The following is a 14,347-nucleotide window of genomic DNA, read 5'->3' as shown; positions in this document are numbered from 1 at the left end:
GATAAATCCCCAGGGCCTGATAAGGTGTTCCCTCGGACCCTGCGGCAGACAAGTCCAGAAATTGCCAGAGCACTAGTTGAGATATTTAAATCATCTTTAGCGACTGGGGAGGTACCAGAGGATTGCAGGATAGCCAGTGTTCTTCCACTGTTTAAAAAAGGCTCTGGACATAAACCAGGAGATTATAGGCCGGTGAGTCTGACACCAGTTGTGGGAAAGTTATTGGAAGGTATTCTATAACAGTGGTCCCCAACCACCGGGCCGCAAAGATGTGCTACCGGGTTGCAAGGAAACGATATGAGTCAGCTGCACCTTTCCTCATTCCGTCACGCACTGTTGAACCTGAACACACCCCCCGCCCCCCTGGTCCGGAAGAATATTGCCAATATTAAACCGGTCCGCGGTGCAAAAAAGGTTGGGGACCCCTGTTCTAGGGGACCGGATATAGAAGTATTTGAATAGACATGGACTGATTAAGGATAGTCAGCATGGCTTCTTTTGTGGTAGATTATATCTAAACAATCTTATAGGGTTTTTCAAGGAAGTGGGTGAAGGCAAGGTAGTGGATGTTGCCTAAATGAATATTAATAAGGCATTTAACAAAGTCCTGCATGGGAAGCTGGGCATTCAGGATGAGGTAACAAATTGGATTAGACATTGGCTTTGTGGAAGAAGCCAGAGTGGATTGCCTCTCTGACTGGAGGCCTGTGACTAGTGGAGTGCCGCAGGGATCGGTGCTAAGTCCTTCGCTGTTTGTCATCTACACCAATGACCTGGATGATAATGTGGTTAACTGGGTGAGCAAATTTGTGGATGACACCAAGATTGGGGGCTGTGTTGGACAGTGAGAAAGACTATCATGGCTTGCAGTGGGATCTGAACCAGCTGGAAAAATGGGTTGAAAAAATGGCAGATGGAATTTAATGCAGTCAAGCTCAAGCTTCTCCACTTCATTTGGACCAACCAGGTCTTACACAGTGAACGGTAGGACACTGAGGTATGTGGTAGAACAAAGGGATCTGGGAATACAGGACCATAATTCACTGAAAGTGGCGACACAAGTAGATGGAGTTGTAAAGAAAGCTCTTGACTTACATTAAACAAAGTATTGAGTACAGGAATTGGAATGTTATTTTAAAGTTGTATAAGACATTGGAGAGGCCTACCTTGGAGTATTTTGTGCAGTTTTGGTCACCTACCTACGAAAAGATGTAAAGGAGGTTGAAAGAATACAGAGAAAATGCACCAGGGTGTTGCCAGGTCTGGAAGACCTGAGTTATATGGAAAGACTGAATAGGCTAGGACTGTATTCTTTACGACACAGAAGACTGAGAGCAGATTTGATAGAGGGATACAAAACTACGAGGGGTATAGATAAGATAAATGCAAGCAGGCTTTTTCCACTGAGGTTGGATGTGACTACAGCCAGAGGTCATGGCTTAAGGGTGAAAGGTGAGAAGTTTAAGTGAACATGAGGGGAAAACTTCTTCACTCAGAGACTTGTGAGAATAGAACAAGCTGCCAGTGCAAGTGGTCCATACAAGCTCGATTTCAACGCTTCAGAGAAGTTTGGATCGATACATGGATGGTAGGGGTATGGAGGGCTATGGTTAACATGCATATCAATGGCAATAAGCAGTTTAGATGGTTCTGCACAGACTAGATGGGCCAAAGGATCTGTTTCTGTGCTATACTTTTCTGTGTCTCTATGACTTATATCTATGCTAATATCTTTCCTGTAATATCATGGGCTCTTATCTTATTAAGCAGAGTCATGTGCTTAAAAATCCAGACTCAAAGAAATTGTATCCATAACGTGATGCCATAAGGACAGTCCACTTCAGGTGTTTATTCAAACTAAATTTGAATACAGCTGCCTTTATCAGAAATGTAATATAACTAAGAAATAATTTCCCTCCTTTGATTTTTTCTGTGCAAAAGTCACGTGGTGAGATGCCACCTTACCTGTGATATGGAGCCTCCCATTATGAACGATGGCTTCTCAGAGGGTAGTGGTGGTTTTGTTGAAGGGATGAGTGGAGGAGGGGAGGGAATATTGGATGGTCTTGTTGGTCTGGTAATCACTATTTTTCCTCCCTCAGATGTTTGCATCACTTGATGTGGAGCAGGCTGAAGAACTATAAATTGAAACCACAAGTTGGTCAAAGGTATGCACATCTGTATGCCATTGTCTCCATTAACTGCGGCTTTGGAGTCAAAATGATCTATTTTCTTTCAGTTGTTTCTCGTTTCCTGACTTTTCAGTCCAACTGCTTTCATCAGTCATTTGCCTGCAGTCTATACTTTAGAATCAAAATGACTAGGGAGTTTACGCTACATACAAAGCAAGCAAGTTTATTTGCACAGCACTTTTCAAACACAAGATAACTCAAAGTGCTTTATATAGAACAAGATATAAAAATCAAACATCAAATTGCAGAAAATATATAAGAGAATAAAATCACACAAAAAATAGATATGATAAATAGAAGTTACAGTGCAGAAGATTCTAATTAAAAGCTATAGCAAAAAGAAAAGTTTTAAGCCCCAATTTAAGAGAACTTGAAGTTGGGGCAGACTTCAGATCCTCATGAAGGTTATTCCAGATATGTGGAGCAGAGTAACTAAAAGCTGCTTCACTATGTTTAGTTTTGATTCTGGGGATGGTAAGCAGACCCACTCCAGATGACCTGAGAGTTTGGGAAGGTTTATAATGCAGCAGAAGATCAGAGATGTATTTTGGGCCTAGACCATTCAGTGCTTTATAAACCAGTAGTCATATCTTAAAGTTAATCCTCTGACAGGCAGGGAGCCAGTGTAGCGATCTGACAACTGGAGTGATATGTTCTACTTTCTTGGTCTTAGTGAGGACTCAAGCAGCAGCAGCAGCATTCTAAATGAACTGCAGCTGTCTGAGGGATTATTTATTTTTACAGAGACCTGTGGAAATGCCATTACAGTAGTCAAGCCTACTAAAAATAAATGCATGGTTGAGTGTTTCTAGATCTTGCTGAGACCTAAGCCCTTTAACTCTCGCTATTTTTAAGATGGCAGTAGGCTGACTTTGTAATTGTCTTAATGTGGCAGTTAAAATTTAATTCGGTGTCCATCACAACACCAAGGTTTCTGGCTTGGATTGTGGTCTGTAATGACAGGGATTCTAAGTGGGCACTGAATTTTAATCATTTTTTTTGGCATCAAAAACAATTATTTCTGTTTTCTCTTTGCTGAACTGGAGGAAATTTTGGCTCATCCAATCAGTGATTTGTTCAATACAGTTCTTTTTAGTGATTGTATGGGACCATAGTCACTTGATAACACTGATGACACAAAGAGACAATTTACACTTCATACTTTTAATCTTGATTCTGAGTACTATATTCCATCTTAAACAACAGTCACTGTTGTAATTTGGGGAACGTCACAAACAACTTCTGCAAGGCAAGCTCACCTAAATGTCATAAATAACAACCAGATAATTTTCTTAGGAATGGTGTATGCTTCAGAGTAACCCTATTACCTCACATACCCATCAACTCCTCTAATTCTTCCATTAGCCACCTATGGCAGCCAATTTGCTATACAATGAACTTATCTTTGGGATGTGTGAGGAAAACAGAGCATCTGCAAGAAACCTAAAAGGTCACAAGAGAATGTGCAAACTCCTAGACAACACCAGCAGACCGAAATGGAAGTAGGGTTGCTCAAGCTGTGATGCAGTTGCACTACTGTGCAAATTTCTCGAAGTATTTAGAAATACTACCCCGATTAATTCATTGACTATTCCAATTACTGTGGATGTGCTGGATGCTACAAACTAACATTCTGAAGTGCTAGTACACACGATGTACAAAATGAGTAAAGTAACCTGCCAATTACCAACAGGCATCTCAAAGGTTGGATAACTCTGGGTTCAGTACCTGGTGGTACACTGTACCGCAAGGCGTTCAGCTCTGGTTGTGGAGAAAGTTTACAGGATTCCCTTGGAGACAACCGATAAGGTGATGCCGATCTTGCCCCTGCTGCCTGAGGTTCTTGCTCCATCACTCGCCGGTTCTCGTGAAATGGCATGAAAGCAAATGATTTACCTATTGGAGACAGATGGAGATGCACCTCAATTATTAACCCTTGACACACAGCCATCAACCATGTAGAAATGTACTTTTCAACTTGTAAGCATGTAGTATGAGGAGTGAACTGGTCCACAATGGGAATGTGGGACTAGACTGGAAATGGCTTAGTAACTTTTTCCAGCTCTGAACACAGCCAGCCACTAGTAAGGAAAAACTGCAAAGGGACAGGAAAGCAAATTCCAAAACACACAATCACTGTGTAATGGAAGCTACTTATCTACATGTCAAACTGGCATTTAATTGAAACTTAGCTTATCATTTGCTCTGTAATTGTGCCCAATCACTCCAACCAACTAGATTAGGGCTGTACATGGACAAGAGCATGATTTATAAAATTATACAACATCATCAGCACAAGCATAAATAAGAACAATGTAATGTAACTGTACTTAGCCTCAATTTACACATGCTCTTGGATAACTTTCAACAGCACAGAGCATGGTATATTAACAATGTATGAAAACATTCCCACAATCCTTATCAAACAGAATATGCACAATCCCAGATGTTGATTCCAGAGTCAAAAACGCACTGGTGAATTCCTTAACTTATCTGCCACTGTGGCACTGAATGAGCTTTTACACTTAACACAAAGAAGATTAAAAAGTGCAAACAGAAAACAGGAAAGATCCAGGCAGGGTGCAGCCTCTTGCGATGGCAATCAATGTACGTCAATTTTTACTGTTGTTGTTAAAGTTAGAAACTTCTAAGCCCACATTCATGAATTAAATAATCTAGAGCAAAATCATGCAGATACTAATAATCTGACATGAAACAGAAAATGTTGCAAACCTGTTAAGATACTGCCTGACTTGTGAAATACTTCCGAGTATTTGGTACTTTTTAATCAACCTGGAATTGATTTGAATGGCAGAGGCCCTTCAGGTTACAGAATGTTGGGCAACCTAAGAGGGTAAGACATTGCATAGTTTAAGATGCCGGTACTGAACGTGGGTGACAGCTTACTGGTGGATTTCAGGCAAGAACTTTGATTAAATACTCTATTAATAACTCTTTTTATATGGAAAATTTTGGTCAACGATCATTGCAAACAAGAAGTGAGCGAAGGCAAGGCTGATTCGAGGACCAAGACATGCAGGGACAAGACAGAGCTGGAGCAAGGTCACGGCGTGTTCCAGGAGAAAATGGAGTCAGAGTCAGTATTGGAGACATTATTGGAGCAAGCAGACTGGAGAAAAGCTGAAGCAGAGCTGTCTCAGAGCACGTCCACCTAAACCGGGAGTGAGATTTGATCCATCTAAACGCCGCACTGATTTGGAAAGGTCGAGTACAGGCCAAAAGTGGCCCACAGAATATTGACGCAGCAGGGCTGGAGCTTGGGCTTGAGTTGGGGGGGGGGGTGCAACTAAGTGCCTGAACAATTTAAATACTGGGCCAGATGGACTGAATAGGCAAGGTGTCGGGACTGAGGGTTGAACTGGTTCTGCTCTGCGGTGCTTCACTCTGCTATCTTTGGCGCTGAGACTGAGCCTGTGCCATGCCCCATCTGCTGCAGAGTTAGTGACTGCAAGCATGACAGTGATTTGCCTCTGTGTGATGGACTAAGACTGAGACTATGGGCCACTCCAGCTGCTCCCGGCTTTGGAATTATGGTTTCAATTTCATTCGAATGTTGATGCTTGCTTTACTGTTAACAATTTGATTTGATTTGTTTTTTTTCTCTCTGTGCAGTGGGTGTTGTTTTAAAATTTAAATTGGGTTTTTAGGGTTTTTTGTTTTGTGGCTGCTTGGTAAGCAGAAGAACCTCAACATTTTATATTTTGGACCACAAGACATGGCAGCAGAATTAGGCCATTTGGCCCATTGAGTCTGCTCCGCCATTCAATCATGGCTGATCCTTTTTCCCCCTTCTCAGCCTTCTCCCTGTAACCTTTGATGCCGCGTCCAATCAAGAACCTATCAAGCTCTGCCTCAAATACACCCATCGAACTGGCCTCCACAGATGCCTATGGTAACAAATTCCACAAATTCACCACCCTCTGGCGAAAGGAGTTTCTCCACATCTCTTTTAAATGGACACCCCTCTATCCTGAGGCTGTGCCCTCTTGTCCTAGACTCCCCCATCATGGGAAACATCCTTTCCACATCTACTCTGTCTACACCTTTCACATTTGAAAGGTTTCAATGAGATTCCCTCTCATCATTCTAAATTCCAGCGAATACAGACCCCGAGCTACCAAACTTTCCTCATATGATAACCCTTTCATTCCTGGAATAATCCTTGTGAACCTTCCTGTGGTTGGAACGGTAAATATCTTCTATATCTTAAATATATGACCATAAGACATAGGAATAGAATTAGGCCATTCAGCCCATTGAGTCTCTTCCGCAATTCCATCCTAGCTGATCCTGGATCCCACTTGGCCCCATACACCTGCCTTCGCGCCATATCCTTTGATGCCCTGACTGATGAGGAAACCGTCCACTTCCCCATAAATATACCCAGGGACTTGGCCTCCACCCCGGTCTGTGGCAGAGCATCCCACAGACTCACTACTCCCTAGCTAATAAAATTCTTCTTTACCTCTATTCTAAAAGGTTGCCTGTAGTTCTGGATACCCTCATCAAAGGAAACATCCTCTCAGCATCCACCCTATCTATTCCTTTCATCATTTGATAGGTTTCAATGAGATCCCTCTCCCCACACCACATTCTTCTAAATTCCAGTTAGTAAGGGCTCAAAGCAGCCAAATGCTCTTCATATATTAACTCCCTCATTCCTGGAATCATCCTCGTAAACTTTTTCTGGACTCTCTCCAATGACAACACATTCTTTCTGAGACATGGGGACTAAAGCTGTTGACAATACTCCAAGTACGGCCTGACGTGTGTCTTATAAAGCCTCAACATTTTCTCCTTGCTTTTATATTCTATTCTCCTCGAAATAAATGCCAACATTGCACTTGCCTTCTTTACCACAGACGTAACCTGTAAATTAACCTTCCGGGAGTCTTGCACGACGACTCTTAAGTCCCTCTGCACCTCTGATATTTGAACCTTCTCCCCATTTAGATAATAGTCCACACTATTGTTCCATTTGCCAAAATGCATCATCATACCCTTCTCATACTGTATTCCATCTGTCACTTTATTGCCCATTATTCCAATTTGCCCAAGTCCTGCTGCAATTGCATTGCTTCCTCAGCACTACCTACCCCTCCACCTGTCTTCGTATCATCTGCAAACTCTGCCACAAAGCCATTAATTCCATTATCCAAATCATTAACAATGTGAAAAATAGTGGTCCCGATACTAATCCCTAAGAAACACCACTAGTCACTGGCAGCCAACCAGAAAACACCCACTTTATTGCCTCCTGCCTGTTAGCCATTCCTCTATCCATGTCAGTACCTTTCCTGTAATGCCACAGGATTTTATATAACCATTACAGCACGGAAACAGGCCATCTTGGCCCTTCTAGTCCGTGCCGAATGCTTACTCTCACCTAGTTTCATCTACCTGCACTCAGTCCATAATCCTCCATTCCTTTCCTGTCCATATAGCTATTCAATTTTTATTACATGACAAAATCGAACCTGCCTCTACCACTGCTACTGGAAGCTTGTTCCACACAGCTACCACCCTCTGAGTAAAGAAGTTCCCCCTCGTGTTACCCCTCAAATTTTGCCCTTAACTCTCAGCTCATGTCCTCTTGTTTGAATCTCCCCTACTCTCAATGGAAAAAGCCTATCCACGTCAACTCTATCAATCCCCCTCATAATTTTAAATACCTCTATCAAGTCCCCCCTAAACCTTCTACGCTCCAAAGAATAAAGACCTAACTTGTTCAACCTTTCTCTGTAACTCAGGTGCTGAAACCCAGGTAACATTTTAGTAAATCTCCTCTGTACTCTCTCTATTTTGTTGACATCTTTCCTCTAATTCGGTGACCAGAACTGTACACAATACTCCAAATTTGGCCTCACTAATGCCTTGTACAATTTCAACATTACATCTCAACTCCTATACTCAATGCTCTGATTTATAAAGGCCAGCATACCAAAAGCTTTCTTCACCACCCTATCCACATGAGATTCCACCTTCAGGGAACTACGCACCATTATTTCTACATCACTCTGTTCCACCACATTCGTCAATGCCATACCATTTACCATGCATGTTCTATTTTGATTAGTCCTACCAAAATGTAGCACCTCACACAGCCCACTCTCCTAACTGGCCTAAATCTCTCTGCAAGCTTTGAAAACCTACTTCATTATCCACAACGCCACCTATCTTAGTATCATCTGCATACTTACTAATCCAATTTACCACCCCATCATCCAGATCATTAATGTATATGACAAACAACATTGGACCCAGTACAGAACCCTGAGGCACACCACTAGACACCGGCCTCCAACCTGAAAAACAGTTATTCACCACTACTCTCTGGCATCTCCCATCCAGCCACTGCTGAATCCATTTTACTACTTCAATATTAATACCTAACGATTGAATCTTCCTAACTAACCTTCCGTGTGGAACCTTGTCAAAGGCCTTACTGAAGTCCATATAGACAACATCCACCGCTTCACCCTCGTCAATTTTCCTAGTAACCTCTTCAAAAAATTCAATAAGATTTGTCAAACATGACCTTCCACGCACAAATCCATGTTGACTGTTCCTAATCGAACCCTGTCTATCCAGATAATTATATATACCATCCCTAAGGATACTTTCCATTAATTTACCCACCACTGACCTCAAACTTACAGGTCGATAATTGCTCGGTTTACTCTTAGAACCCCTTTTAAACAATGGAACCACATGAGCAGCACACCAATCCTCCGGCACCATCCCTGTTTCTAATGACATCTGAAATATTTCTGTCAGTGCCCCTGCTATTTCTACACTAACTTCCCTCAAGGTCCTGGGGAATATCCTGTCAGGACCCGGAGACTTATCCACTTTTATATTCCTTAAAAGCGCCAGTACTTCCTCTTCTTTAATCATCATAGTTTCCATAACTACCCTACTTGTTTCCCTTACCCTACACAATTCTTGTTAAGCAGCCTCATGTCTTCTGAAAATCCAAGTAAATGACATCCATTACCTCTCCTTTGTCCACCCTGCTGGTTACTTCTTCAAAGAATTCGAACAGAGTTGTCAGGCATGATTTCCCTTGACAAAAACCATGCTATGACTTATTTTATCATTAGTCTCCAAGTACCTGGAAACCTCATCGTTAATAATAGACTCCAACACTTTCCCAACCACCAAGGTTAGGCTAACTGGCCTATAATTTCACAAACATGAGAAAATCTGCAGATGCTGGAAATCCAAGCAGGCCAGGCAGCATCTATGGAAAAAAGTATTGTTGACGTTTCGGGTCGGGACACTTCGGCAATCCTGTGTATGTTGCTTGGCCTATAATTTCCTTCCTTTTACCTTCCTCCCTTAAAGAAGATATGACACAGCAGCTTATTAAAACTCCTTTCTGCATATCATACAACTTGGACGAAGCTTAAATTTCAAAAGCAGGAAATTGCAAAGATGCTCTGTTCCACATCTTTGTATCTGATCAATCATGACACTTAATAGATAAGGTATATATATCTGGAGTTGGGAGGAATGTGCAACAAATCTATAGAGTTAGTAAATAAATAATGACAAGTGTTTCTTCTCCCCAAATAGGTCTGCTGCAGAGATAAAATGACAAAACCTGTTCCAGCTCTTAACACTGGAGAGATTTTGTATAGTGATGAGAATTCCACAAAGCTGCATTGTTCTTTACTGATTTCTGCTTTTATACAGCGTCTTGCTCTCATCATGATTACTCTGAGAATAAATTTTGCCACGTGGCTCATCAGACTTATTGTACGATGTAACTCACATTCTGTTGCTCCCTCTTTCTTTGGAAGTGTGATGAACACTGATTTACTTAAATCATCAGGTATCTCCCCATGATCATAGATTTCATTTGCTATTTCTGTCATTTTCTCTATTCCAATATCTTGAGCAGTGGACACCCCTGCTGAAATCAGGAGGAAAACACACAGAGGGGGATCACAAAGCCGAGGAAAGAGGACCGAGTCGAGACAACAGAGACTTTTGGAGAAGAGGAGTTCGGTAGGTAATACTGTTCCGGCTGACCGGATGTGCACTGACAGCAGTAAGCGTAAAGGAACTGGGTGCTTACTGTTCTGGCTAACAACGGATGGTGCAATCCGGGGTATATTACGATCAAGGAACCTGTTTGCAGACTGGATACTGAACTTTTTACTGTTGGACTTAGCCACATTCCACCATGATATAACACTTGGCGGCACGGGAGGTCGTTGCCTGTGGCCATCGAACGTGCAGCTCCTCCCGTGGAGGGTCAGACACCCTGAGCCAATAGACTGGTCCTGGACTTATTTTCCATCTGGCATAGTTTGTATTTTGGTGTTTGATTGTTGGGGTTTTTTGTATTGCTATATTTACGCTCTATTCTTGGTTGGCACGGCTGTAACGAAACCAAATTTCCCTCGGGATTAATAAAGTATATCTATCTATCTTCTAAGGCCAGTATCATTTCAACAGCGATGTTGTCTGGTCCAGTTGCTCTGTTATGTTTTGTTTTATTTACGGCTGCTTGAATTTCTGATTTTAGAATGCTAGGTCCTTCAAGATTCTTCTTTATGTTCGGTTTTTCTCCTCTTTGGTCTTCAAAAAAGTTCTTTTATGTTATTCTGTCCATCTGTTTAGGATTTCCTCTTTGTTCATAATTAAGCTGCCATCTTTTGCCTTGATGCAAAATTAAAAAATATACGTTTCTTAAGAAACTTATACTGGGACCAGACAGCATCCATCAGAATAGAAGGAGAAGTGAGTGAGTATGTGAATATCATGAGAGGAGTCAGGCAAGGTTGTGTCTTTTCGCCAGACTTATTCAACCACTTTTGTGAAAACATCTTGAGAAGTATCAAGGACATCAAAGGATTCACAATTGGAGGCCATAATATAAATAACATCAGATACACTGATGACATTGTACTAATAGCTGACTTAGAAACAAAACTTCAAGAACTACTCACTATAATGGCAGCAGAAAGTAATCACAGAGGCCTCTCAATCAACACCAAGAAGACAGAAAGCATGGTCATCTCCAGAAAGACAAGCATCCCACAATGTGTGTTCAAGATCAGAAATACAAACACCAAACAAGTCAACAAATTCAAATATCTTGGCAGCCTAATAACAAGTAATGGCAGGTGCGACACAGATATCAAATACAGAATAGCAATGGCGAAAGAAGCTTTCCAAAAAATGAAGACCATATTAACAGACAGAAAGATGAGCACGTACACTAAAAACAGAATACTGCAGTGCTACATTTATTCTATCCTGACTTATGGAAGTGAATGCCGGACCATTTCTCCAGCAATGGAAAAGAGACTAGAAGCAGCTGAATTATGGTTCTACAGGAGAATGTTAAAAATATCATGGACCACACACACATCAAATGAAGAAGTTCTCAGAAGAGCCCAAGCAGTTTCATCACTCAAACCAACAATAAGAGAAAGACAACTCAGATTCCTAGGACACATCATGCAGAAAGATGAACTAGAAAAACTCATACTCTTTGGAAAGATTGAGGGGAGCAAACCTAGAGGAAGATCTCGGCTTATGTACATCAAAAGCATAGCCAGGTGGCTACACATCGAGGAAATGGAAGTCATCCAAAAAACGAAGGATAGATCTATATGGAAAACCATAGTCACCAAAGTCCGCATCGGATATGGTACCTAGACAGACAGACAGATGAGAATTCACAAATTTATTTGAGGATTGCAGGTAATGACTTGGGGGCTTGTTTACAGAGATGTCTACGCACTGCTTAACTTTGAAAATTTTAGCTTAAGTTACTAAAACATCAATGCCATTTTAATTATACCACTCATACCTTCTCTGTTTGGGACGGGACAATTCTTGCTGCTAACATTGGGGCTGGCAGAATTCCTGCGCTCAGTGTCTAGATGTTCTTGACGTTGACGCACTGTCTCCTCCTGCAACGCGGAGTCATGTGCAGCTTTGATGTGTCGCTGTAACAATGCCAGGCCACTCACCGGAGCACTGACAGGTACATACGGAGTAGCCATCTATTTGAGAGAAAACACTGCTGAAAGTAGGCCAAGACAAGAATGTTCCAGAAACACATGCATCCCTTAATTTATTCACTTTTCTCGATGTGTGGTTCCCTGAAAGTGGTGTCACAGATAGACAGGGCAGTGAAGAAGCCATTTGTCAAGCTGGCCTTCATCAGTTTGGGCAATCAGTATAGGAACTGGTACACTATGTTGCAGTTGCATAAATCATTGGCGAGGCTGCACTTGAATATTGTGCAGTTTTGGTGACACTGTTATAGATGTCATTAAGCTGAGGAATGCAAAGATTTATGGGAATGTTGCCAAGACTCAAGAGATTGAGTATTAAGGAAGAATTGGGCCTACTCCAACTTATTTCCTCGAAGCATAACAGACTGAGGGATTGCTTTATAGAAGTATATAATATCATGATCCATAGGTAGGGTGAATGCACTTGGCCCCTTTCCCAAGGGATGAAACTCAAAAACTATATTTATGACAAAAAAGGGGAAAAAAAATCGAAAAGGGACCCCAGGGGCTATTTCTTCATGCAGAAGGTGGCGCATTTATGGAACAAGCTGCCAGAGGGAGTGGCTGAGGCAGTAAAATAACAATATTTTAAAGACATTTGGATGAGTATACAGACAAGGATGGTCTGCAGGGATATGTCCAAACACAGGCAAGTGGATTAACTTAAATGGGCATCTTGGTTGACATGGATGAGTTAGGCCAAGGGCTCACTTCTGTGCTGTATTGGTCTAGGTGCAAGTTACAGGCAAGGTTAGTGATCTCATCTGCATTCAAGAGCAATGAGGGAGAACTCTTAAAAGAAATAGACCATAAAGCAAGAAAATACAAATGACCAATTAAATGTAGATGTTCCTGCATACTTCTGGTTTAAGATACCACCAGTGAATCTCAGTGATTTCTGGCTGGTGGCCGATAAAACAAGGAAAACAACTAAATACTTTGTTAGTCACTCGCTTTCTGGGAAATGATTGTCACAAGCAATCATCTGCAACTTCCCTTTGGAGGCAATTCGATGTGGCAGAACCAAGGCAAGGTGAGGCAGTGGGCCTATCACCAAGAGTGAGGAAGACACAAAGTTTGATTGATTTAAGCACCAGGCTGAATTACAAAGGTTGGGTACAGGCTGAATCAAGGTGGGGCTAGGCCCCAGAGCATACAAAACAACTAAATTTGATGCTTGGATGACAATTTAGGCACTGGGCCAGATTGAAAAAGTCAGGGTGCAGGGGACAGGCTGATTCAGCTCACTGTTCCATACCGTTTACTCGATTCTGCACTGAACTAGGGGGTGTCAGACACTCTTTGTGGACTTCAGTTCAGGACTTTATTTGCTTGCGGTTATTATTTGCATGATTGGACTTATTTTTTTCCTTTTATTGGCACACTGGGGTGTTTGACAGTCTTTTTTTAAAAATGAATTCTTTTGGGTTTATTTGTTTAGTGTCTGCCTGTTAGGAGACGAACCTCAAGGTTGTATGATATATACACAAGTTGATAATAAAAGTACTTTGAATTCTCTAGATTGTAAGACTGGAAGATATTAAAACATGAATAAATTAAGCACAAATTCAAAGTTCATTATCAAAGTGTATATACTATATACAACTTGAGTTTCACCTTCTTACAGGCAGTCACAAAAAACAAAGAAACCCAATAGAACCCATTAAAAAACTGTCAAACACTCAAAGTGCAAAAAAAGAATGAATCGTGCAAACAATAAAAAGTAAACAAATAACACTCAGAACTAAAATTTACGAAAGTGAGTCCACAGCCACGGAGCCATTTCGTCACTGCATCTGGTCCAGGAGCCCATTAGCTGTAGGCCACAGCCTCAGTTCAGCACACACACAAGAAACCTTGTGGAGCAGCGAGCGGAACACCCGCTCGTCCCTTGCCTCTGGTGCCGATGCCACAACCTTTTTAATCTGGCCCGGCACATATATCAGCCAAACATCGGCTAGTTCCTAGCTCTTGGACTGGACCCTGCCCTCTGATTCGGCCTCAGGTCTGCTCCAACAATGGATAAACATCGACTTGTTCCTCGCTCTCAGGCCCAGACCCTGCCAGCTGAATTCAGCCTGTACCTTTTTAATC

General features: G+C 41.8%; 1 protein-coding gene across 15 annotated transcripts in view; it reads right to left on the bottom strand.

Annotated features, from left to right (window-relative positions):
* The window catches only part of ncor1 (nuclear receptor corepressor 1), a 337,051-nt gene that overhangs the window by 121,884 nt on the left and 200,820 nt on the right, over positions 1-14,347 (bottom strand). For all 15 annotated transcript variants that reach the window (XM_063031052.1, XM_063031066.1, XM_063031065.1 and 12 more), the window contains 3 exons: positions 12,043-12,238; positions 3,921-4,088; positions 1,966-2,138 (listed from right to left, as the gene is read on the bottom strand). In XM_063031052.1, the coding sequence (XP_062887122.1) occupies positions 1,966-2,138; positions 3,921-4,088; positions 12,043-12,238 (537 nt within the window). The remainder of the gene's footprint in view (positions 1-1,965; positions 2,139-3,920; positions 4,089-12,042; positions 12,239-14,347) is intronic.

Source organism: Mobula hypostoma, chromosome 23 (genome assembly GCF_963921235.1).
Source record: "Mobula hypostoma chromosome 23, sMobHyp1.1, whole genome shotgun sequence".
Classification (NCBI taxonomy): Eukaryota; Metazoa; Chordata; class Chondrichthyes; order Myliobatiformes; family Myliobatidae; genus Mobula; species Mobula hypostoma.
This window is presented reverse-complemented; position numbering and strand designations above follow the sequence as displayed.